Source organism: Grus americana, chromosome 8, assembly GCF_028858705.1.
Source record: "Grus americana isolate bGruAme1 chromosome 8, bGruAme1.mat, whole genome shotgun sequence".
NCBI lineage: Eukaryota > Metazoa > Chordata > Aves > Gruiformes > Gruidae > Grus > Grus americana.
In genome coordinates, this window is record NC_072859.1 from 8819827 (window position 1) to 8846998 (window position 27172).

The window sequence follows — 27172 nt, forward strand, 5'->3', positions numbered from 1 at the left end:
CTCAAACTTGGAGCTGCCAGCTCCAGAGGCTGCCACGTGCTCCCTGCTCCCTTTGTATCTGCCAGTTAAAACATGAAGGAAGAAAAAGAATCATAATCCCGCTTGGCCTCTTCCAGAGAGCTGTCTCTTGGAGATACTGCTGTAGTGACAGCAAATCACCAACCCAGTTGCCAAGTTTGGCGCAGATGGGTCTTGGCCAGTACCAAAGGGCCTACTATGCTTTTTAATAAAGTTTGGAAAGGCACCAGAAAGTCTGCCTTTAGCTACACCACTGGGAAAGGTGACTGCACTTCTCACAGGAGTCTGACCCAGCCTCCCTGCATTAACGCAGAGGTAAGGATTGCTCTTTGCACGTTATGCATGTGCGTGCCAACCAGAAAAGAGTGCAACCCTGACGGCGCTCTCTGGCAGGTAATAATCGGTCCTCTATAGAGGGTAGCAAGGATGTATAATCCCTCATTTAGGAGACTAGCATGTTCAAGATTTATGATCTGTGTCATCTAGTGTCAGAGGTAGTTCCTCTACATTTCAAGCCTCTAAGTATTCCAGCAAGGCAGTATTGTTTTTGAACACTAAGTTAGCATGACTTGTTACTGTATACTTTGTGATACAGAAGCTGAGGAAAGTGGTATTTGGCAAAGAAAGGTTTAAAAAACAAAATACCAGAGCATACGATCTTACATAAAAGTGTTAAACATTAGCCTTTTGATGTTTATCCTCCCTTCTTAGCAAAGAAAAGTCACGTCTGCTTAGAGTTTAAGGCTGGGATTTTCAAAGACGACCAAGGTGGGGAGCAAATATTACTCTAATTAAATAGGAATCAAACCCTTAACTCCCCCTCTTTGAAAATTCCTGCCTAAAGCTCTGCAGGAAGAGTCACTCTTGTGCTAGTGTTTAAGAGCATATGACCAAGCTAACAGCTATTTTAATTAAAAAGCACAGCCCTGCTGCCTGAAGAGCTTTTCTGCTCAAGACAAACATTTGCTTCTTAAGCTAGCTCCCAGTGCTGGAGTTATTTGGTGGAGTCAGCTGTTAGCACACTGTGCTTCCCTTGAGACAAAGGTCTCCTAGATTTTAAAATATACAGTTCACTGGAGCCCCCTTTTCAGGGGAAAACAAAGCCTGAATAAATACAACTGCCATGGGAGTCTTGCCTTTCCAGCCACAGGGGTAGAAATAACGAAGGGAGGCAAGCCGGCCAAACCTGCAACTGAAGCAATATTACGTAGGTCTTCCAAAACCCACTTCAGCGTGGGCATAGCGTGTCCCCCAAACCCAGAGACTCTTCCCACAACTCCTGATGCAGCACTTCAGGAGCAAACTATGCAAAGGACTCAACTCAATGGAGGATACAAATCAATCTCTGCTGTGCACCATTCCTGAAAGGTGATTCGGGCCAAACGCAGATTCACGATGATCCTCGGAAATGCTGCAAACTTTCCACAGTGAAGTAGGAGTTCTTCTCAGCCAAGAAAAACAAAAGCATTTACAGCGTTTTATATTGTTAATCACTTTAGTGCCCCAATTCTCAAGTCATCTTTCTTGACACAAACTGTCTAGGTTAGATCAACAGAGTAGACAGGGGCATTTTAAACAAAGCCTAGTTTCTTCATACAAATTGTAGTCTGGAACATCTGACCAGCCTTTAAATTCTCAGATGGTTTCACTGCGTCCTGTGGAAGGACATCCTAACCTTCCACACGACTTTACAGCCCTGCACTGCCATCACTTCCTCTGCATCCGCTCACCCGTGAGACCACTCTCTGAATTTTAATTCCTGATCCCAGACAAGGGGGGGGGGGGGGGGGGGAAGGCAGCTGAACAGGATTTTTTACTAGATTAGTGAGTTAAAGCGACACAGTCCAACACATACCAGAGCCAGCTCAGGGGAAGGGTGGCTGGGAGCAGAGAGAGAAGGCAAAGACACCTTCTTCCTCAGACTGCAGTCAGCCCATCAGGCTGGTTTAACTGCTGCAGAACAGCAGCATAAAGCAGAGTCTTCACATGGCACAGACATCAGCCAGGATTGTTGGCTAATTTTGACTCAAATCACACTTAAAACTGCCAGGCGCAGAAGAATGGATTTCAGTCTTTCACAAAAGCATCCTGATCTATTTCCAAGAAAAGGTGAGCTTCATTACACATCTGCAACAGAGTGCCTTGAAAGGACCCAACAAACACTGGTTGTGACAAAGGATTTTACCTTGTCCCAGGCTAAGTCATCCTTAAACAAACAAACAAAAAAATCAGTTAACATTCAGCAACAGGAAAGATCTGGGGCAGTTTCACCAAAACACATCCAAGATTGTGTTGCCAGTTACAAATTTATGAGGTTGACAATCACTATAACCGTATGAAATACGAGAACTTTGAAGGTGACAAAAACATTAGTGACAGCAGGAATTTCTCATCATTGTTTCTGAAAGGGAAGATTTTATCTTTCCGGAAAAAGCAGCAAAATGAGAAAGAGAAGGCACGCACTTCAGCAAAAAAGAGCAGCAAGCTCTGTTTGAGAAGTAGGAAATTAGACTGAAAGCAAACAGTCTCTCAAAAGCTAGATTCTAGTACCATGCAGAAAAAATATTTTTAAAATGCATGGTTATGTAGTCCAGCCTAACACCTGTCAGGGAATTACAAGAGGCAGATGGTTACCAAAATTAATTAGGACAGATTCTGTTTCAGTAAAGGATGCTTCACTATTACTTTACACAAACCTATCTTTTGTCAGGTGCAGCACAGCTTCTTGATTTTTCTAGCAAGGAATGGGACTAGTTTCTCCATGCCAGGAAGCACAAGTTATATTAACAAACATGCTAGATCGTCATCCATGGCACAAGGACTTAAAGACTAAAACTGCAAATAGACCAATTTAAACTCCTCCACGATTACTTGACAAGTAAGTATTAGAAAGAAGAGATGGCAGAAGAACTGTTATGAAGACATCATGTTTACACTGTTAAAGTACTTTTAGAAAATTTAACATCTTTTCACTTTTGGCTGATGTTTACTCAAACGTGTTTGGGGCTTTTTTTTAGGTTGCACACAATGTCCTCTAACCTCAAGGTCTCACTGGAAGCTTTTGATTTCCTGAAGTGTTCACTCTCTCAGTTCCTCACTGTTGGGATATAAGTATTTATCAGGACAAAATCTGTAAGAGTTGTTTGCTCAGCTCTCCTCTCTTCACTTACCTTAGAGATGATTTACAATGTTATAAACCACGTTTGTGCAAAGGACGGACATGCACTTACACACCATTTCCTTATTGCCGAGCAACTAATTTTTTATTGTAGTTTACTCCTGTCAGCATCAGCTGCAGTTTAATCTTGAAAAAAGTCACCTCTCCAAACTGCTCCAGCAGTCCTCCATCTACCTCCCCTATTTTGGGAAGGCGTCACCCCTCATGGCTCCAAGCTGGATGTGTACCGTTATCCTGCACCTTCTTGGTCTCTAATTGAAGATGCAGGAAAGGGACTGAAGTCCATTCAAAGAAACAAGCTTCTTTTAAGAAAATGCTGCTGAGATGACAGAGCAGGGTCACTGCTGGGCTGAGCTGCAGGACCACATGAGAACTAGAGGCATTCAGGTGACTTGCAAGACAGATTGTCCACTCGCACCACATGGCTGCATTCACTGTGGAGCTGGACAGGATTTCAGGGTGTCACGGGACATGGCTTGCACATATTTATTGGGCAAAAGGAATATTACAGATACAATAAATGAATTCTTAAAGGCAACCTGGCCAAGACCTTCTCATTGCACAGGTTTTCAAGCAAAGCAACACAGAGAAGACCCCAGACAGAGCCCTCCATTGCCATGGCAAGCCTTCAGCCTCCAGAAGCACCCAGACCAGCAGTTACATTGCAGAGGAATGGCTATCGCTAAGGCATCTTGCGGATGCACAGAGCTACCGCCCTACACGTGTCAAACATATGCCAATATGAACATGCATAGCTAATTCTGAAGTTACTCATGTTTTAGTTTGAACACCAAAACCGGCATGGTTCATTTTAAACAAGACAGTTCAGTTCCCCAAAGGCTCTAACGTTCATCATTTGAACAGCCCAGCTGCTGTTTCCTAAGACCAGTTTTAGTTCCAAACTGACCTGAATCTTCAAGTCTAGAAAGTCAATGGCTTTGAGAAGCCACCACCTAAAACTACTGCTGTGCCAACAACCTTAACTTCACCAGAAACAAAGGAAATTCTCAGCAAGCCCATTCCATTAAATTGCTTTAGAAAGCCATGGGAACATAAGGCTTGGGGAGTTCCTATCTCTTTCCAGGGTCTCACCGAAGGGAACCATCCATCATAAACACAAGGGTTTCTGGAGAGACTGTGCACACGGAAGAAAGATGACAACACTAGGCCACAACACAGGTCTAACTATTTTTCCCAATGGTAGTCAGTCAGAGCCCATAAGAGGTTCAGAGAGGGAACCACCACAACTGCATTGCAGAGAACTTCAGTGGTTAATCAAAGAGACAATCTACCACAAAACCAAACAAGATCACAGCCTACTACCAGCAAGGTCTCTTCCAGGTGAGTTGCAGAAGTCATCCCTAGTTGACAGCAGCCATCCACCCAAATCCTGCAAGCCAAGCTAAGTTTACGATGCCTCTACAAAGCAAAATAATCCCTTGCAGATTATAAACTCATGCTGTACACACTCATGATCCATTATATCCTCTATGCTTCAGGAATAAGCCTGAGATTAATTTACTACTGACAGATGCTAGAAGCCATAATAAGGTTTATAATTTCTGCAGCATAGAGCAAGATTTTAGGGGTCACTGAAGGGTTCTTGGCTCCACACCCAAGCTCTCCATGTTTTCTTTTGCAGGTTTCCCTGTCTGCAGGCTATAAGGACATATAGACAGAAAAGCAGTACAGAAGCAAGGGTACTTGCTCATTAAAGGGGAGGACTCATTTTCTCCTATTCACACCTAGATTCAAAGAGCTATGCAAGCAGTGGTGCATTTCACTCTCTTATGTGGTTTTAACTTCATTTAAAAATATATAATTTTTTAAAGTTAATACAGGTTCTTAACTGGCAGCTACCTTTGCACTTAATGACAACCAGTTTTTAATGAGAATGATGCTCTCTGAAGAAAAACGCTAGAACAACATGAAACCTCCGGTCTCTAGTAGTCTAACTCCTCACAGTGCATTTGTCTGAACTACCAATCACTGCAGATGTTCTGGTTTCAAGCATAGCATTTTCTAGATACAGAGAAAAATGTGCTAAAGGTTCTTCAAAACCTGAGGAGCTAGTTCAAGCTTAGTTCCAAAACAAGTATCCCAATCTACTTTATGAAAGTAAATATGCGAACTGAGTCCATACCTCAAGTCTTCCAGTTTTAGGGTTGGGTTTTTTACCTATGCTTTTGAAAGAACAGCAAAACTATACTCAACTGAAAAAGCGTGCCAGCTAAGAATTACTAGTATGACTAAAATAAAAAACCCCAAACCAGAGGTGTTTGTTTATTTTTGAGGTATGGAAACATTTTGTGACTAAAGATGACACTGAATTTCCTGTAAGCTGCTTCCTTACATCATGCATAACACTTCCTTGAATTCATATTTTTTCCCCCCTACAGACTCAGAGTAAAGCAGACTCATTTATGAAGCAAAAGTAGCTTTGCTAGTCAGAGAACTCCAGATAAAAATCAGTCACAGCAGGAAAATAATCACAGCAAAACCATAAGCTTCTCATACATACACTTCTTTTTCTTCCCTCCCTTTCTCCCACCTACACCTTCTCTCAGATTTGCCCTGTTCTTCAGCAGTGTTGCTATTATCTACCTGGGGATCGTTATCCCAGGTTAAAAATCCCCCCAAGATGTATCAGCAAAGCACTGCTATACACACACACCCCTGTAACAGCAAAGCCACGTTTTGTACTTTTGTAAAACACATACCCTCTTATAAAGTAGTCCATACAAGAGGAAGCCCAGCTCCGACAGTCATGCTGCATCGCGGTACCTGCCTGCCAAACCCACGTGCACATAAGGCTGTGACACTGCCTGGTGCAATGGCAAACTGCCCTGCACTGTGGTGGCTTTGATGCAAACAATCTTCCAAGAGCTCCACTGACATCTGCCCCCCAGACTACAGAACAAGGCACAGATGTGAGCTGCATTCAGCCATACGCAACTCGAGTTGTACATGGGTGAAGGCCAGAAGTCCTGCATTTCATGCCCGTAAAGCGTGCCCAGCCCATACAGGAATGTTTTCCATAGTACGTACCTGTCCATTGTGGTGGGCAGCGGCAATTGTATGTGTTCACACCATCCACACATATACCCCCATTTTGACAGTTGTGATTTGGGCAGTCATCAACGTTGTGCCCACAGACGCTTCCCTCGAAACCTGGACAACAAAGCAGAAACAGCAGATTGAAATGGGCTTCCAGCCTCTTTTGAAGAGAATTCACCCTTCATGCAGCTTCCTCTTTTTTTTTCCTTAACGACTTGCCCTGTTAACCTAACCCTGATGAACCTCAATGTAGCATGCTGACCAGAGACTTTGTTCAATGCCTTTGCTGATAGCATGCAGGTCAGATTACACAGTTAGAACGCTACTAACATGGGTAGATGGCCAAACACATTTTCACCACCAAAAAGAGAAGGGTATTTTTTAAGCGACTAATGGGCACTGTCATTCAAAGCAAACAAAGTGAAGACTGACAGATTTAGTTTAGTACGAGGTAAGCTCGTCATTGCCCACCAAGCAGCAGTGAGAGCACCACCCAGGACGAGTTCTTCCCATGGCAAAAAAAGCACCTGGCGTTCACCTCATGAATACCTCAACATAGTTCTATGCCTTGGCCACATCAAAGAAAAGCCTTCTATGCTTTGAAAATGAGCTTGCAAATTCCTGATTTGGCCCTCTTCAGTGTTAGACAAGTCAGTCAATCAACAAATCAGCCACCACCCAAGCGATGCTTTATACACTAAGCCCTGACTGAAAAGCAGAAGAAACCAGGCACCCTTCCCCAATGAAAATCAAGGCTCCTAACGAACACAGCCACACTGGCAAAATAGCCTTTAAAATAAGGAGAAGCAGGGACATTAGGGAAGGGAGGCATCAATAACCCATCTTCCCCTCAATTTCCCCTGCTGATTTACTTCATGCTTCATTAAATAAACCTGCCATTTCTGCTGGATGAGAAAGCTATTTATCAAAGCACAAGTGGATGCATGCTAACGAGGATGAATTAAATGATTCCAGAACACACGCGTTAATTTAAAACATCAGCTCTGCCTCTTCACTGCTTTGGAATGTAATATTAACATAAGACAGTCCTCTCATGCAAAATTATGCTTTAACCCCTCTACTTTTGATGCCCTGTTCCAGACGCTTCCAGAACATCTGTGACAAGTCACACAGACCCTCTAAGCAACATCTGGTCCAACACGGATCATGCTGTGTGGCAGATGAGACTGAGACTGCCACTAAAGCTCTGAAGCAGCTTCTCCAGACTACCACTACTCTCAAGAGACTTAAGATGATACGTATGCATTCCCACCTCTTCAACACTACATATAAGAGTCAGAAGCGGAGTGCTGTAGTCAAGTACATTAGCATCCATGAGCACAGAAGAACAGACTCAACATAGGAAAAAAAAAAAAAAAAAAAAGATGTGCATTATTACCCTCTCCCTTCAAAGTCCTTCCTACCTTCACCCAAGATCCTGCAAATTTCATAGCAGTAGGGAAGGTTAAACTGAAGAGGAAATATACCATGAACAGGGTTAGTCTGAATCCTAATCATCACAGCAATGCCTTCCTGGCAAAAGGTGCTGAGGAACACAATTCATATCCAATCACTACATTTAAAACTGTATAAAGCTGCCATGCTCAGCTGTAAGACACAGGGGTGTCCTATCAGCTTGCTTTTCAGCTTGAGGAGAATCAGCCCACTGACCATACACTGCACACGTGCCAGCAACATGATCAGCATGGAAATGCACCCAGAACCATAAACCCAAAAAGGTTTAAGATCCTATCCTTTCAGCTCAGACAACATGAAGACCTATCCTACTTTCTAGTAAAAAGTTCCTGACAGTAAGCATTATATTTTTTTTTAAAAACTATCTCACTGTACTCACAAATTTAAAGCAGCCAAATGATTTTGAGTAATAATAAAGCATGGAAGTCACCCCAACACTAAAACCTCACCAAGCCATTGTACATTTTCACATTTTAACCAGCTATATTACTACCTAAGAGCTCGTCCTCAAGCATCTCATGCAAATGTAGAAAACCATTAATCCCACACTAAAAGCTGGAGGATACCACTAGTGACAGTAGAATAGAAACAAAAAAAGACATTACCAAAAAAAAAGCAATGTAGTAAAAGGTTCAAGAGAAATGACACACTGCCAAGTGTGCTCAAAAAGACATCTCCAAGGGAAAGGGAATTAGGAAGGGTTGAAATGGTGAAGATGACACTATTTTGAGTGCACAGCTGAAGAAAATACAAGTTTCCTTTTTGGTAACCTCCCAACTCCCAAATTCCCTTTAAATTTGTCTTACTCTGAAGAACAACTTTGGCTTAGTATTAGAACATCTAAAAGCTGTAAAGGCATGATTTTTGTGTCCTCTTCAAATTGAACTTATACCGCAACATTGCAATCTGCTTAATTTGTAAATAAAACTGTCCTAGTAAAGTTTAGCTTTCGTTTGTAAAACCGGTCCTTTAGAGTCATGGTTGAGCCAACTATGCTGATTTTGGCTGGGATAGAGTTAATTTTCTTCCTAGTAGCTGGTATGGGGCTGTGTTTTGTGCTGAGAACAGTGTTCATAACACAGGGATGTTTTCATTACTGCTGAGCAGTGCTTACACAGAGCCAAGGCCTTTTCTGCTCCTCACACCACCCCACCAGCGAGTTGGCTGGGGGTGCACAAGGAGTTGGGAGGGGACACAGCCAGGACAGCTGACCCCAACTGACCAAAGGGATATTCCATACCATATGATGTCATGCTAAGCATATAGAGAGCTGGGGCAAGAAGAGGGAGGACGTTGGGAATGATAGCATTTGTCTTCCCAAGTCACCATTAGGCACAATGGAGCTTTCCTGGGTATGGCTGAACACCTGACGCCCATGGGAAGGAATGAATTCCTTGTTTTGCTTTCCTTTTGTGTGTGGCTTTTGCTCTACCTGTTAAACTGTCTTTATCCCAATCCACAAGTTCTCTCACTTTTACATGGCTGGGGTTAAACCACGACACCAACACACCCACATTTGAGCATGATAAGCATGAAGTTGCTCTGAGACACATGAGCTTTTCTTAAGCTGGGTCCCAGGATCCGATTTTGCACTTACATAACCTGACTCTTTTCCAGAAAGCCGAGCAGTTCACTGTTTTGATGTATTTGGACACCTGACACTCTTTCCTGTTCCCCCCTGTGCTGGGACTAACATGTTGTCCTTAGCTTTCTCCCTGCCAGAGAACAGTTTGCAATACATATCCTGACTTTTGCTCCGTATCTCCAAGCACAGCAAACTAAGGAATGAGAACCTCAAGGGGAAAAGTGTTCCCACTGCTAACAGCATGTTGTTCCTTCTCTAGTACGCAAACACAAGCGGATGACTTTACTCCTATGTCATCTGAAATCTCCAGCCCATTCCAGAGCTTTATATCCAATTCCCTCCAAATATTAATCCTTAGTCTTATTTCAACCTATAAATTACACCTCAGACTTAATGCAGGACCAATTAGTTATGGGGACAGGAAATTATACCTGAATTAAAGTGTCAAGCTATTGCCAGATTTAGGGCCTGCTGCCAAGAGATTAGGGATCTCGACAGAGTGCTAAAACCGACCTGCATCATTTTAACACAGAAGTAAGGGTCAGCATACCAGGTGCCCAACAGCAGTTGCCTGCATGCAGCTCCCACAGTTCAGCTTCTTGAAATACTCATGAGATGGGCTACCCCACATAAGAGAGCCAGCTCACCCGGAGCAGAGGCATGCACCGTGCCTGGTGCCCCAAAACTGCCGCCGGGCAGAACCTCACAGCCCACCAGAAGCAGCTCATCTCTAAATCCCGGCAAGCAGGGTCTTCCCCACCGCAGGACATTCAGTACATCTGCTAGACACCATCCACGATGCTCACTACGCAGGGCAGCGTGATGCTCTGCTGCAAACCGGCATGAGGTTACTTCCTCTTCCCAGGAAGTGTTCCAGCTCGCATAAACAGCCTGCTCCAGCCTGACAGATCGTTTCCTGAACAAGCCCTTGGAATTCCCTAGGGTCCTTATCTTAGTTAATGGGTAATTATTTTGATGGATAACAATGAATAATCACTTTCCCAGCTAAGAACTTCCTCTATTGACTTGTTTAACATTCCATTTAAGGTTAGTTGCCAAATGAACTCCTTTTTTGTCAAATATAACTTCGAGCTTATTCTTATATTTAAAGGAGTTGCTAATGCTTCGGGTTAAGTCTCTTTCACAGAAGTATTTTTTCTACTACAACCTCTGTTATGATTGATCTAACACGCTCACTTGTCTACAATCTTGTTTTTACCTAAATCAAAAAAGCACCGAGGAAAAATGATTACACTAGATGGACAGAAAATAAGAAGTTACCTTTCATACAGATGTAATACTGATTGTATATTTAACTCTTCACTTACACTTGCCACCAAATGCTGACTTCTAACACACATGACTTCATGAATTACCTAATGCAAGGTTTGTGTAAATCCACAAGTGAAATGGGAACCTGAGAATTTAAAATAGCAGCTTGACTACACTGTACATAAACAGTACTTGTGCTACTGTAAAAAAAGCTGCTGTGACATGTAACTCCAGGTTGTAGGGTTTTTTCCACATTTTCAAGCTCTCATTCTCACGTATCTGTATTTACAAAAAATGAAATTCACTCAAAAGCCAAGAAGAAAACATCTACAGGAAACAAGAACCCATTTCAGGGCCAGTCCAGGAGTAATCTAATTATGCCTAAATGGTCACTTGGGCACAATCAGTTTCTTCAAAGCAGTTTCACAGGTCACAAGATGCAAAATCGTATCAAAAACCACTGCAGCAGATCAAGATGTAACTGCCTCCTGCCTCTACAGCCGTAACACTGAGCAATGGTAACGTCTTAAGGCAGTCTAGAAGAAAGGGCTAGAGCAATTCCATTTATAGTCACAGTATCGTCGGCGTTGCTCCAATTCAGAGAGGGAGCCTAAAGAGGAATTTCTAGTCCAGTCCATAATCTTGGCACTCTCTTGCAGATGAGCAGGCCTTGTTCACATCTTCCCTGGGAGTGAAAAACCACCATTTTTCTTCTCTTTCTGTTGACCTTTCCTTCCTTCCCAGACAGAACCTTTTCCAACACTTCAGAAATTTCACTCTGCAGGCTTCACTAAGGAGGAAGAAATGGCTGGGTGCCTTGCCTTTATCAGTGAGTTTAATGTAAGCATTTTGGCCTCTCCAACCTCTCCCTTTTTTTTGCTGTTTTTGAGATGACTAGTTTTAAAAAAATCAAGCTAGCAAAAAAAAAAACCCATGGCCAACTTAAACAAATACAGGAAATACAGAAGTGAAGGCTCTCAAAGCCGCATTAACTCACCCCCACTATACACGTTGTGCAACAAGTCCAAAAAAGCATCTAATAATCCAAAACGTGTGTGGAGCAGTGTGGGTGTGTAACTGTTACTATAGTAATCTCATTTTCATTTCCTGACCATAGTTTAGCCAGCCCACATGCTTGTCTAAGGGAAAATGTGCTCCTACCCAGTCTCGTGCCCCTGTAAGAGAATCACGAAAGCAAACTATCTTATCAGCTGTACAGGATCAAGTCCTTAAAACTTCATCTTCCTCTCCTCTTCCCCCACCATACTGCTTCTGCATGAGATCTTAAACAACTTGAACTGACTAAACAGATCCAACTAAGCAAATTCTGAATTTCTGATCAAGCCTGTTAATCCAGACACACTTAGTTTACAATTTCATCTTAAAAAGATGCAAAACAGAATAGCAATAAATTCCCTGAGAACAACTGTTAGTCAAAATACAGGATTTTCAAAGATCCTATATGTTCAAGCACTGTTTCTTCAAGCGTAGTTAGAAATGGTTGTTTTCACACAAAAATAAAGATGATACATCCTTCTATTTTAAGATCGACTTTCCTAAATTCTTCAAAGTCACATGCTTGCTCAGACGACCCAGAAGGTTGTTGTGCAGGCACTAGCTAAGGTTGGCAATGTACATTTAAGGTCATTTGAGCCAATGCTTCAAGACAAAGGTCTCCCAAAAGACAGTATTTTTCACAAGTTCTGAATGCTCTTTCCACACATACCTGTGACTCCAGATGATCCTCATGAGAACGTAGTCACTCTACATTCATCCTAAACAGTATATGGCAGCTACATCTTTCACATAAATAACAGAGAAATGCTTAAGGGAGGAGAGTTTACTTTTCTAGATTACCACACACCAAGCGTTCACGTGCCAGACGGCAATACGCTTAAATAGGAAGTCTAGTCAAAAGCATTTCCAAACAATCAGTTTCCCATGGAGTGAATTACTCCGTAAAAAAATATCAGCCTAAAAAAAAGCCCCATTATGCAAAGATGACTAGTACTAGGGGTCAGTATGACAAGTGGATGGGGAGGAGCAGGACAGGATGAGACCACCAGGGTCCGTGTGGTCATTTGTAGAGATGGGTGCCTTGGTGATTGGAGCCCAGCTTGACACACAAACCCAATACAGCCCATGATCCCGAGTAAGCACATCACCCTGCTGTGGACAAACTCAGGGCAGCTAACAGCATCAGAAAACAAGCAAGCATAATTTATTTGGAGGTATTACAGGACAAAAACGGTGCGGTGATTTGGAACTGATACGTCATAAGATTTGGAGAAGAAAAAGGAAGGGAATAGAACCTCATATGTTCTAGAGGTAAAGACTGAGAAGGAGACACGCATATGTCCATCTTCATTCAAGCACCGTAGTTAACTGTGGCCTTTACTGACACAAAACTATGTATTTGTACAGGTTTATGTTCATGGAATTTTGCATTTCAAGTGGGCATTACGAGATACTGCCCTAATTTCCTTGAATCTACCCCATAGTTCTTACCTATTTGATTCTCTGCCTCTAATTGAGTTCCAAAGAAATCTGCCATTTCTAGCCTTCTTCCCTTTTCTTCACTTCCATATTATGAAATTCTGACACTGAGAAATTAACATCCTAGCAGAGCTCCCTGCCTTGCTGAGATTTCTCCCTTCAACCTTACACAAGTATCACACAGAACCTGCAAGAGAAGTTTTCAGAAGAACACGGACAGAAATGCAGTGCCAAGACTACAAAACCAAACACTTTGAAGGAGCATCATTTACCTGGCAGACAGTTGCACTCAAAGGTGAAATCACTCGTTTGATGACAAGTTCCTCCATTCATACAGGGCGACGGGGAACACGGCACATATATGCTCTCACAGCGATGCCCTGTATAGCCTGGCTTGCACTGGCATCGGTATGAACCGGGCAAATTGACACAAGTCCCACCATGTTGACAAAGGCCTGGTGTGGCACATTCATTCACATCTATCTCACACTTCTGGCCGGTGTAGCCAGCCAGACAGATACAGGAGAACTTATTTCCAGATACAGTACATGTACTCCCATTGGCACAAGGTTGAGATGTACAGGCGTCAATCCACTGGCAATCCTTTCCTGTAGGATCAAGAAAGAGCACTCCATTAATAAAAAGTTATTTCTATGGAAAAATAGTATTTCCTTCATGCTACCTCAAAATGATTGGTGTACTAAATCTTAAAATTATTACAGGAAAATTTATGTCTGCATTTTACAGTATTATATTTGAAACAAAAAAATCAATTTGTGGTTGCAGTACAAAGTTATTTTATTTACAGCATAGCAGCAAGATATAGAATGTTGTGACTTGTAAAAATAACCCATGACCTGAAATCATACTACACACTGAACAGTTGCTGCTCTTCCACGTCTCCTTCAAGAATGAAAGGAGTGAGTTTCCATGCTTCCCCCTCAGGCATCCAATTATATTTTTCCCACAGAAAGATTTTGCTGGCCAAATTTACTTCATTTTTTCTAGAAGGTAGACTCTGAATTCAAAGACTAACAGCCACTCCAGAGTAGTTTCTGCACTCAGTTTTCCAAGATGGACAACCCCACAAAATCTAAATGTCTTTCTGCTTATGTATAAAGGGTAGGGAGTTTGATTCCCTACCCCCCCCTTTGCTTTTTTTGGTCATGAAGTCATTTAGACAACTTCTCATTTCCTGTGCTGGAGCTAGTAAGCTCGAGAGGGTATTACGACTGCCCCAGAACATTCCAGTACAAAGTAGTTCACAAAGGAGAGAGGCTGGAGGTACAAAGGCAGAACCCCACCTGTGTAACCTGGAGGACAGACACACTCGTACGTTTCCTGGCTGTGGGGATGACAAGTTCCTCCGTTCAGACAGGGCTGGGACACGTAGCAGAGGTGCGATTCAGAGTATTGACAATCCTCTCCCGTGAACCCTGGAGCACATTTGCAGGTAGCCTTTCCTATCAGAGACGTAGTTTCACAAGTTCCCCCATTCTTACAGGTATTGCTTTCACAGGGGTTTCTGTACTGACAGTAGTCTCCAAGAAAGCCTTCTCGACACCTGCAACAGAGAAGAAATTACTTGCAGCACATTCACCTGAAGCCTTGCTGTCCTGGGAAGATACCACAAATGAACTCCCACTATCACCAAAAGTCTTGGAATTTGCTATAATTAATGGTAACACTAACAGACTTAAATGCTAACGTCATAGATGTAACAGCCTTCCTCTGGGATTGTCCTGAATGTGAACACTGAAAACTTAAGTTCAAATTGTGAAATCACTTATTACAAAATAAATAAGTACTGCATACAATCAGAGTTACATCAAATGCAGGAACTTATTCTTGCACTTCAGAACTTCAGTAAAATCCTATGTGTTGAAGAACTGCTGAATAACAATTCATTGCACCTACTCCCATTCTAAAAAGCATCTTTTTTTTTTTTTTTAGGTATTAACACCAGGTCTTATCCATCTTCCAAAATATTTATAAACCTTGCACAAATGCAGCGTCTGAGGTGCTGCAGATCTGTAGCAGATCGTTCTCCACAACACTCCCGTGAGACAGGAATATACTGTTATCCCCACGGTGATAAGTGCATCTGGGACGGCGACATGCCGAAGCCTGCACTCAGCTAGCAGCGCAAAGCCCTGAAGTCGGGTCTCCCACGCCCCTGGCTAGCACCCTAACGACAAGGTCATTGTTCCTCCGTCTCCCACAGAAAAAAAGAGTACACACACTATCTACAACTAGGGTAATATTTTATACGAAGATCTGCAATTGCAGAATAACTGTAGTTATTTCTCTCTAACCTAAACTTATGTCAATACAGTCTGACTACACTTGTCAGCTGCAATCCATCTTTTAACTGGCCTTTGTACTACGAATTTTCCATTTAACTTCCAGCAATACAGGACCCAGGCAAGCAAGCCTGCAAACCCCACCTGTGTGTCACCCACAGTTCCATTTGCTTCTTTCAGGTAGCAGAAAGATTCAAGAGTATATGCTGGATAAAAATAACACCTAATATCAGAACAGGACTGTCCGCTCGCAGTTTTTTCGACAGTGCACAGCTGCATGCTTTAACTAGTAAGTAACCCAAGATACACGCAGCCTGAGAGAATGTGTATTTTACTGCAAAAAATTCAGCAGTGAACATTAGATACGCTTTGTTCTAGAACAGGATGGATGCAATTATTAAATCAATGAGTTACTCAAATCCAAAAGGGAGGAGGATCCAACCGCAAGAAATACACAGAGTCTCTAGTTAGCCCCCAGATGAGAATGTAACAGTAAAGAGACTGCCTCTTCCTTATGCCCTTAAAGTGTATGGTGGATTGAAAAAAAAAAAAAACCCAACAAACCCCACACCTAACTGGGTAGGCCTTAAAAAAAAATATCAAAGAACAGGCATGAATCTGTGTTTTAAACAGAATGCTACAGGGATCTGCCTTTGTTCTTATGTTATTCAACACTTCTATCAATGAATAACAACCGAAAACATCAATGCTGGTCAAACACGTAGGTAAGAGAGAGAAAAGTTCTTGATAGAGAGTAGTAACATGAACTGCTTGATAAGGCTAAGTGCACGCCAAGTGGACTTAGCACTGCAAAGCCATACATCTAGAAACAAAACATGTACAGCATCCTCCCCAAAACAGGAGCCTGATCTGGGAAAGACAGACTTGCTCTCGGTGTTCTTAACAGTCAGCTGAACATGAATTCCTAGCGTGACAGTTTGGCCAAGAATAGTTTAGATGTACAAACAGCAAATATCAAGTAGGAATAAATGAGATGATGCTACACCTGATACTTGCATGGCACAACTGTTACCAGAGCATTACATCAGTTCTGGTGTCTGCTCTTTAAGAAGGAAGAGCTGAAATGAATTCAAAGCAGCCAACAGCAATAATGAATAGAAAACTCTAGACACAATGAAGAGCTCAGGTGGCTCAGTCTATTTATCAAAGGGAAAAGGGAAGGAGACAGTTAATCAAAAGCTCAAAAGTACCCACAAAGAAACTCAGATTTAACAATAATTCCCAATCTAGAAGGTACAAGGATAACAGAACTGAGCCGTTAAAAGTTCAAGATAGATAAATTCAAATTAGAAATAGGGTAATATCTTTATCTTCAGACTTATACACAGGCTCTCAGCAGTGGAGAGAAACAACTGGAACAATGCATTTAAGGCTGCAGTGGAATTTCTCCACCACTCGTGCTTGTTTAAAAGAACACCAGGATTGGCTGTTTCGGAAAGAGTATGCACGCTAGTTCAAACACAGCTATTCAGAGAGGTTATTATCCCAGTTACGCAAGGGGTCATTACTAGATGACCACAACTGCTTTTTCTCATGTTAAAATTTATTAACTAGCTTTAGCCATATGTCTAAAGCAGGAAAGTCATATAATAGATGTGCATAATCGTAATTTACCATTCCCCACACCCAAATTAGGCTCCTTTCACCATACCTTAATGCTTTCAACTTCATACCCAAGAACAGACATGAAAGAAGAGTTTTTGCAGGGCAATGCAGGATTAATAAAGTTACAGAAAGGCAATCCTGAGACAATACCATTTGCAGAACATCCTCTACCTCTTGTGCCATCCTCGGTATAACAGCTGAAGGCTATCAGTCAGTGTGAGCTGCCACATCACACGAGAGGCAGTCTGGGCCTAAACCACTGCAGTTCTACAGGTTTCCTTTAACATCCCAAATCCTTCCTCGATACGGGTTAGAAAGCAGTCCAAACGCCAGCGGGCTACAGCACGGCTTTGTAGGAGCTCGATCACACAGAAATCTGGCACCCAGCAAAGACGGCTGTGCCAGAAGCTGAAGGACTGCTCGACTCCCACGGCATTCAAGCCTGCACACGGTGCACTGGCTAGCTCTGCGCAGAGACCGTCTGGATAACTACAGTTAAATCATGTTTCTGGACATCTACGTGCAGCTGATGAATGTGTAAAGCCAAGCTGAACTTCAGTCCCAGAAGGCTTACAAGATTTCGTTATAGGGATTTCTCCTGGTTTCACCACCGCCAGTGATGGGGGTTTGGGCAGCTCAGTATCAGCAGCACACCAAGCTCCTCACACTGACAGAAGCAGGTACCGACCATGCCCTCGTAGCTGTCTATCATGAAAGAAACAGCAACAAACCTGAACTTCACAGAACCCCACTTAGGGCATCTCATCAGGCAGACAAGAGGTCCTCCAACACCACCCACCACTCCAACAAATACAAAATAAACCAAAACACACATAAAAGATAAATCCTAAAGTGCTTTTTCATTAAAAGGCTGGAAAACAACCTAGAAAGTCTAGAGGAACATCTCATGTTTTGTCCACAAGCAAACAAACCACCAAAACACCTTCTCTCCCACCCCCCCAGCACTCGGGGATACTGGAAGGTGCATTTAACTGTTACCCCTAGGTAACAGGGAGGAGGGAGCCTAAACACTGATTAAGAGTATTGCTGGTATGATTTAAAAGGAAAGCAGAGACCCATGTTCTAAGATGACACTCACAACCATCACCCACAAACAGCCCAGCATTCTGTATGCAAATGTTCTGGTACAAAGTTGAAGAGCTCTCCAAGACTGGGCTTGTTCCAGTATCTTCTGAGGCTAATCAGAAAAACGTGAGAGAGCATTGCAGCAGGGAATAGCAAAAGCTCTTTTAACTTTAACTCTTTATATTTGGAAGGACAAAACCTTACAGAATATGCAAAAATGTGCCTGCCTCTAGAAAGATGGTAGGTCAGGTATACACAGCCCTTGTACCCACCATTTTGTTCTCCTCTTGGAGAAGTGCTTGGTCACACTTATGCAATTTTCCCCTCCAGCAATTCAGTGCAATCGTTTTTTAATGTTAAAGAACAAAAAACCTACAGTCCAGATTTTCAACCATGTCTCTTGTCATCAACATTTCTAGGCACAAATACTAGTAATTAAGTTCTAAATGTTGGTGTAGACAAAACTGCAAATATTTGCCCCTGATTCATGTTGGGCACCACATTGTTTCTCTAAAAATAGAGGCAAACACTGAAAAAGCAGGGTCTAAGTCCAGACTTCTTTAAAGGATATGATTATCCTCAACAGCAATTCCAGCTTCCCACCACCCTTGCTCCGCTCTCATCCCAACCTACTCTTTCAAGTTCTCTTTAGGAGAACAAAAAGAGAAAAAAGCCACTTGTCTACAGAGCAGCTTAAAATTGTAGCAGCTTGTGCCTGCTCCAAATGACATGCTCAGAACAGGAAACCGAATCTTTTCCAAATAAAAACCACTGTTTCTCCTCAGTTTTCCATCTAACACTCAGAAACAGAAACAGGAAGATGAAGTTTGTTCTGGCACTTTCTGGAAGGACATGAGGTCTCTCAACCTACTTCAACAGGAATTTAATCTTTTAAGAACAAATTTCACATACAACTTAATTCAAATCATGATTTCTGAAAGCTAGAGAGTTTGAAATGAGAAAATGTCCTGTGGGCTGCATCAGCTATGCAGCTGCTTCTAATTAAAGCTTCTCCTTTACTCTCTCTGGGCTACTTTCCAGCACAAATACTTTAGTCAGAGCTCAGCCCATTTTTTTTTTTTCCTTCTCCTCCTTTTCAGCTCCAGCCTGCATTTGCCATAGCTCAGGCTCTCATGGAGCTAAACAAGAGACAGAAAAACAAAATGAAGGTATTTATCCAAATCTGAAGTATCCACTGAGCTGCATTCACTCTAACAACCTAACGCTACAAAGTGGAGGACACACAAAAGATGCATTTTTGGCTCTTCTGCCACAAAACTACATTGAAGTTACCTCCCAATACTTAGCTCTCTCTTGCTTTCAAAAGACTTCTGGAAAATATGTCTGGCCTATTGGAAAAACCTCCTCATCTGCTGTACTATATTTGCTCGGGCACATTCATAGGACAGTCTCTTCAAATGCACCTTATAGACTGTTTTTTAACCAGTCTCCCAGATGTTCGATTTTCATGGGAGTTTCCTATTCAGGCCCAGTGATATCATCTGGGGATGCACAGAAGGAAGCAGATGGTTTTAATTTAAAACGTGAAGGGAAGAATTTCCTAGTAGTCTTGCTTCTCCCACCCTCAACCCAACACTCTCTTAACTTTGATTGGAAAATGCTTCAACAGAGAAGGGGGAGAAAAATAAAACCCCGCAGTCTGATGACTAACGTGAGAAGGGTCTCAGCTATTTTGCTACAGATTTTAACCAGACTTCCCTCTGGCTCCTGGGTTCTGACTCCCACACCTACACCTCCTCTCAGGAGGGAGAACAGGATTCTCTGGTTAGCTTTTACACAGGCTCCTTCCCATGTCTCAAGGCTCCCATTTATGCGTCATACTTTGAATGCAAGCTATGGGATGGGACGGCCTCCCTGTTCTGCGTTTAAAGCAGTAAGTACACAGCTATTGTTTCTAGTCCACAGAAAGCGCTTCTATGCTGTACTACTCCGCAGTATGCCAAGGAGTAACAGCAACTAAAGTCTGGGCAAAGTTTAGTTCAGCTTCTTCTGACCAGAGCTCTGAACAGCTTTTGGTCTGCACAGGTAAATCACAACAGAAAATTTTGACCGAGTGACTCAAGTCATCACTCTGTTCCCAGATTTGAAGCCAAAAGCGTGTACACTCTCCCCTTTCTCCTCTGCCCTGGTCTCAAGGGTGTCCTTTAACTTCTGAAAGGAGACAGAAGGAAACAGGAAAGGGCAGCCCATTCTCAGAAAGGGCCAACTTTTCAACTTTTGTATTTATCCTCTTCTGGAAAACTCTCAGACCTCATCTTGCTACAAGGTCTCCTATGGGTATTCCCCATTCACTGGTCTAGGAGTGATTATTCTCTCGAGACAGAGCCTAAGAAGATAGCTGCTGCAGCCTCGGAAGCAGTTCTACAGTCTAGGATCTTGCCTTCAGCCCCAGAAATCCTCTTAAATCCAAGTTAAAATTCATTTATGAAGATCCAGCTGGAAAGAAAGGTAGGTCAAAAACCTGGCTAAGGGGCTGGAGTTACCGGGGGTTAGAATTAGGATAGAAGCCCCTTACTGCCATGCTGTTGCTGCTTTGAGTTTAGCATGCTTTGATGTCCTCCTGTTACCACCCTGCAGATAAGAGGTAAAAACTGCATCATGCAATACAAAAGTGTGCACAAACTTCTGCATACAACGAGAAAAACACTGCTCACTGAAGAGGCACAGAAGTACACAATGCTGCACAGATCCTGACAGCTTTGGGCATGAAAGGATGTGCTGAAGGAGACTGTCCTTTTGGAATCAGCCAACTACAGCAGTCTCCACTTTTGACTAAGCACAGCAAACAAACCATGGTTGTCACAGTACTTTTTTTCCCCCTCCCCCCCCCCGCCTTTTACACCATCAGACCCAACAAAAGACACTACAGTTAAAACAGTACTTGGTTCATACAGAGGTACCGATATCCCTTCTGGACACACAACACACAACAGTCCTAAGGTCAAAAAAATCCAATCTTAAAAAAAAAAATCTACAAAGCACGAGAAGTTACAAGGCCCAGTTTCCTCCCTAAACCTTGGAGCACCCGTAGCCCAACTCCCTCCCTTCTCACTTCTGCTTCTCTCCCTGGCACGGTCTTGCTTCTGCTCCCTGTCACTGGGGCACAGGGGAGGGAAGTTGGGACAGGCCACAGCTGCCAAACATGGGGAAACCAGTTAAGATCCTCTGTGCTTCGGAGCCCTGCCCCACTCCAGGCACAGAGGGACTGCCCGATCCACCCGCAGCAGAGCAAACTCTTGTGCTCAGAAAACAGCAGGCAGCGTTGCCAAAATCTCTGCTCTGCTTGTCCTTGAAGCAGCTCCCTGTACCCACAGCTTCTCAGCCTGCCTGCAACTGCAGAAACACCACAAGCGAGCAGTACTATCTCCCAAACTCTTCCTACTACTACCTTCCCAGTCATCTAGCAGCAAGGAGATGAGAAAGGGTTTCCCTGTGATGCTCACGGCTTTAAGCAACAAGCAACCGTTCTCCTGCTTCTCTGCTGGAGTATGCAAGAAGGCTCCTTCATGCTTAACACCTCAATATGCAAAAGGCTGCCTGGAGATGCTTCAAGAGAGAAAAAGAACCCCCCAACAACAAGAAAACCCACCACAGTGCAACGCAAAGCCAAACCCCAAACTGAAACTGCCTTTTGTCAAAGCAGGACCCGTGAAGCTTGGAATGACGGGTCCCCTTCATACTGCTACTGCAGATACAGCCATATTCCTTGGAATAAGGTCTGCGTCCTCGCCATGCTGGTCACTGAATGGGTGTAGAAAGATCTCTCAAACAAAAATTCTGACCTTGGAAGATGCAAACACAGGAATGCGTAATTTTCTAAATATAAAAATCAAGGTCAAAGGTCAGTAATTCTATCAAACAGTGCCACAAACTGACAGCCATGGGCCAGCAGCGTCACCAGGGGAACAGAGCTACTTAAAGGGCGCTCGCAAGAGCAATCTGATAAAGATCCAACTCCGATTTCCTTACAAGGATCACAATCGCTGTTCCCGTAACAGAAGCCAGATGCACCAGAATAAAGGTTCTTAGCAGAAAACTAGCTTTCTCTTTTAATGGAGTAGATGCTACAGGATTTTCTGACAAAGCAAGCTGTTTCAGCACTAAGCTATCTCTTGCCACTTTGCCAAATCTCCAGACTAGATGTTTTTCTTACCAGTGCTTACGTTACTCAGGTCTCATTCATCACATATGATTATCTCTGATGCAGGTTCTCCCTCAGCCACTCGCTTGTTTCTTACAGACAGCAGGATTAACTAGATGGACTGACCACACGCTAGAACAAACAACTTGGCCGAGAGGAGGTACAGAAAGAGGAAGAGCGCCTATTATAACAACTTATTGCCCAGAGGAAGTACTGCAGAAAACTTGAAAAAAGTGGAAGGGGTGGAGATTTAGCTAATCAGTGAGTGATCCTGCAGAGCTAGAAGCCAAGCCACTTGCTTTAGTTATAAGTTCAGTTTCCTGAACAAAACATTTCTACTCTTACAGCCATTAAAAATTCAGAAAGTCACTTAGGTTACTACACCAGATTGAATAGAGGAACTTTTTGAGTTCCTCATAGTGCAGGAAAGAAAAAAAGTTAAAACCAAAACAGGATGCTAAGAATCAGCCTGCTAAAGGCAAAGTCTCCACAACTGAGAGGTTTTTTTGCTATTTTTTTGTCCTCTCTTTCTGCAAAAAAGAGTTCTTGAGCCAGAACTAGAAGACACACACATACTAATCTCTGTATACAGGCCTCTATTACCCTTTCCAATTACTCTGGGACCTGCAGAGGTACCGAGCTGTTACTTAAAGGAGGGGTTGGCTTAAGACCTGCAAGAAGACTTTGCACAAAAAGGAAGAAGGCAACATTAGAATTATAAATAACTCTGTGCACTAAAAAAAGTAAGAGTGGTCAAAGCTGCCACTGTGATAAGGGAAATGCGTCAAGATCTGGACTGCACTGCAAAAAGTGACTAGAAGTTAATCAGATAAACTTTTTCAGTCTAGTTGGTTCAAGAGGAACATGCAAGTTGGAGAAAATGTCCTTAGGAAGGTACAAGCAGCACCAACATCAATACCAGCCTTGTTTATTACCTTTGTGACCCACATTCTTTGGCTCCAGACTAACATGCTTAAGCACACGTCAGAAAGACATCACACAATTTCTTCTTTTGGTCTTAAAATACAGGTGAAAAGCAAGAAAGGTTCCAGCTTTTTTTTCAGAAAGGCAGCTCATTTCTGTTGACAGCAATATAAAGCCATGGAAAGGAAAATACTAGAAAGCAGTAATAGTTACAAACTGGGGAAAAAACCCAAGAGGGATTAACAAGTTACACATTTGCCCTTCTATGGCCTTTCTGCACACCAGGTATTGATTTGAAACCGAGAAGAACCTCAAATTAGATTATGATTTCCCCTTTGTGTGCCACAGGTGCAATTTAAGTATATTGAGTTTTATGTACCACATTAACAGAAAGAACTAAAGGTTGTGGCTAGGGAAGATGGATGTGTAGAAAAGGGTGAAGAGCGAAGCTGTGTGTTAGCCAAGCTAAATCAACAGACGAAATTCACTCATATTTAAAGAATGTTAGCATTAAGAAAAATAGGGATTTAGCATGCTAGAAAATGGCACAACTTGCACTGATGAAAAAAACAAGGTTTAGAAAATAATCCGTTTACTGCAAACGTAGTAAATTTACCCCGGCCAAACAAGGAGGATTTGTCTTTTTGCAAAATATCACTTAATTTAAAAAAAAAAATCTAAATACTGCAGTTTGAAAGGTGAACTGCATTTAAATAGGTATGACATCATTCTCCAGACACTCTGCCAAAGCTCCTGCTGATCAGCTTTCCATGCAGCAAAGTGGAGGCACCATTGAAGACAGGTGTCAATATTTACCAAAATCAATTACATTATATATACAAACATGGGTGGGTGGTTGGTTGGTTTTTTTGTTAGCTTGTTTTTGCAACTCCCACATATTACTTGCTCCACAGCACGTGGAAGGGAACTGGCACACTTTAGAGTGCAGAGTAGTTCTGAAAAACCTCAAAAATATTCAAATTGGGGCTGAAGTTCTGTAAAGTAAGGCAAGCTATAAGATGAAGAGCAAGTTCCAACTTATCTTGTGAGTCTGGAAGCAAGGTACAGAGTTTATGATTGCTTTGGCCTTGCTTCCTAACCTAATGCAAAGAAATCAAACTGACAAGATCCAAACCCAAAAATCTGAAGAACTCCTCCAGATTTCTTACATTACAAAAAGCTAGCGCAGAAGAACTAATGCATTATCAAGAAACACCAACTGTACTAAAACCGTTACACTGAATGCACCCGATAAGAAAATCTTACCAATTCACATTTCCTTTCTGGTTAGGACCTTGAATGAAAGATGACTGGTAATTAAATTGATTAGAAATGAAACCAACTTACTTGCAATATCCTGTACCATTTTGATATGGAATGCACTTTCCCTCATTAACACACGGCTTGGAATCATCCATACATTGTAAAGCTGAAAGAAAAGAAAACAACAGTCAAATCAGTAACCATGACATGTCAAGTCAAAGCTTCATTAGCATATTTTGGGGAATGAAAATCTTAGAGTATAAAATTTTATATGACTGGAACAAAGCCAGAGACACTATCACATAGTTTAAATTAATCTCTGGCAGCATCAAAAGAGCCAGACTGAAAGAAGAATCAAATACAGATTTGTTCATCAGGCAACTAAATGTTTCCAGAAATTCTTTTAGGTAGATTTTCAAAGCAAAGCGTGCAGCAGTTTCAGCAAGCTACAAAGACATTCGTGTCAGCACTTATGTATTTTGGGTTAAGTGTCACCAGTGACTACTTTCTGATCAAAATTCTGGACTGAAATTCCCTGAAATAAGAGGCAACTACTCCTAAACCTTCTTTCACAATATTGTCTCAAATTCTTTCCTTCTTTTCTACTATCTCTAGGGTCGTCTGGCACTGAGATAGGGGCATCTGTCCCTCGTAAGCTCACTCGCTGTACATTTCTAGCAATGCAGAACTTGCTGCAACATCACTGCTGTTGTGGCACTCTGACTTCAGTCAGGATTGTGTTTGGGAGTAAAGCGAAAACAGAGATGTTAAAGACTTCCAACAAAGAATTTGGTATTTCTAAGGAGGAGATACTCTGCAGCTCAAACATGACATTTTTAGTATTGTTTTAAAAAAAGGCATTAGCCGTGATACAGTTCAGGGCTGGTCAACTTTTATTCGAGTCTATTGAAAGCTCTAGGAGGCCTGTTCTGACAGAAGCCATACAACATCTCCAGCACTCATCTCTTCCCGGAGACCCGAAGCAGCACACCGTTGCTATTTCTGAAGTAACCAGAAGGGTGAGAACTGGGGAAAACTCTGGAGGAGCAGAGGGCACTCTAGAACCACAAAAATTTAGCCAGTCCACCTAGACTACAGCCTGCCATTTGAATAGCACCAAACTAGTGGATAAAGCTCTCCGAACCAGAAGATCTGGGTCCTAACCTAAACTCACCCCCATACAGAGAAGTCACAACTCTTCCAGTCTCCCCTTCCATCTCCCGGCCCCCAGACACACACACTTCTGTGCCTCTACGTACCCAATTTCAACAACCTTACCGCGTTTGGGAAAGCATTTAACCAGTCTTAGTCAAAGGCACCTAGAGGCATCAATAACATCCAACCACCTAAACTGCCCACTTGTGTACCAGCTGCTGTACGACAGATTGCCTTTTTTTTTTTTTTTAAAAGCATGGTTTTCCTTTCCTTAAGAGGTATTACATTTTCAATACAAATTCAGCAAGGGGCATCAGGGAAAATTGATCCAAACCACCACCAAGGTATCTATGCTGGTGACTACGGAACGGGGCTCAGAAACAGAAGAGTTAATGCATCAGTCCCACCAAGCGCTCTCTGCGACCAGCCCAAATTCAGTCCAGCAATTAGTTGGAACAGACTCCAGTTACTGCTATCCAGGGCTTGAAGTGTTATTTCTCAATAACTCTAGAGCATGTAAACAGGTCACATGCACTACAAGGTATTACAGGAGCGTTTCACACTTGCGATCCCTACAGAATACAGTTAAACTAAATCCAGTTGTCCAGGAATATTATCAATATTTCCCACAACACAAGTATGCCTATTTCTGTTAACTTGGTTTCTGAAAAAGGGCACTTGGCTGGTGCTGCTTCTGCAGAGCTCTCAGGAAATGAACAAAATTCCACTCCAAGCCCCTTTCAGATAACCCCTGAGGTCAGGGTTACTAAGCGACAGCAATATTAACATGGATTTTGCATGGCATTCCCCCCCACAGCGGTCAAACACACACTGATTTGCACCTGTCTGACAATTTTTATGCCATTTAACAGCACCATCCATGAGGCTTTGGCTCCAAATTTCATTCGCTTCTGTCTGATACTACAGCAGCTTGTTTTCACAGCAGAGATCAGCTCCAGTTAGCATAGCCCAGTTACGCTGTGTTCAAGAGAAACCACTAAAGGACCTGCAATGATTCGAATCTCACCTACGCTACTCCAGGGAAATGGAGGAAGGTTAAAGCGAGCCTTACCACATTTCAGAGAACCGGGAGGGGAAGCAGACTTGGCATTCTCACCTCACTACCTTGAATTTTCATTCTTTTCACACCAATCAAGCCAGTGAAGCAAATACTCAGAGGATTATTTCTTTTGTGCCCATGCTTTCAAACACAATTTTGTAATCTCTTCGAGTACCCGCGTCCCCAGTGAGAACTGAGCGGCCAGTTGATTTTGTAACCCACATAGTAAAAGCTTAACTAGCACTTGGCCAAAACCACCTCCCAGCACAAGAGCACGGAGGGGAACAAGACGGTGACGGCTTTCGGGGTCGCAGTAAGGATCCGAATCAGCAGATTCCAGTTTAGCTTGCTAGGCCAACTACAGACACAGCAGAGAGGCTTTAGCAAAGTAATGATTAATTTTCTCCTGTTTTTTGACAAATTATTCCTGCCTTGAACTGCTGTTTAGCAGGTCATTAAACTACTAGTAGTCCTTAGAATTCCTTAACAGAGACACATAGTGAATGGGGCA

At 42.6% G+C, this 27172-nt stretch overlaps 1 protein-coding gene across 1 annotated transcript in view; it reads right to left on the reverse strand.

Moving 5' to 3' along the window:
• NOTCH2 (notch receptor 2) overlaps positions 1–27172 on the reverse strand; it is an 87689-nt gene that overhangs the window by 52996 nt on the left and 7521 nt on the right. The window contains exons 2-5 of the mRNA XM_054833385.1: positions 24531–24612; positions 14387–14646; positions 13355–13690; positions 6245–6367 (exon numbers count right to left, since the gene is read on the reverse strand). Of these exons, the coding sequence (XP_054689360.1) occupies positions 6245–6367; positions 13355–13690; positions 14387–14646; positions 24531–24612 (801 nt within the window). The remainder of the gene's footprint in view (positions 1–6244; positions 6368–13354; positions 13691–14386; positions 14647–24530; positions 24613–27172) is intronic.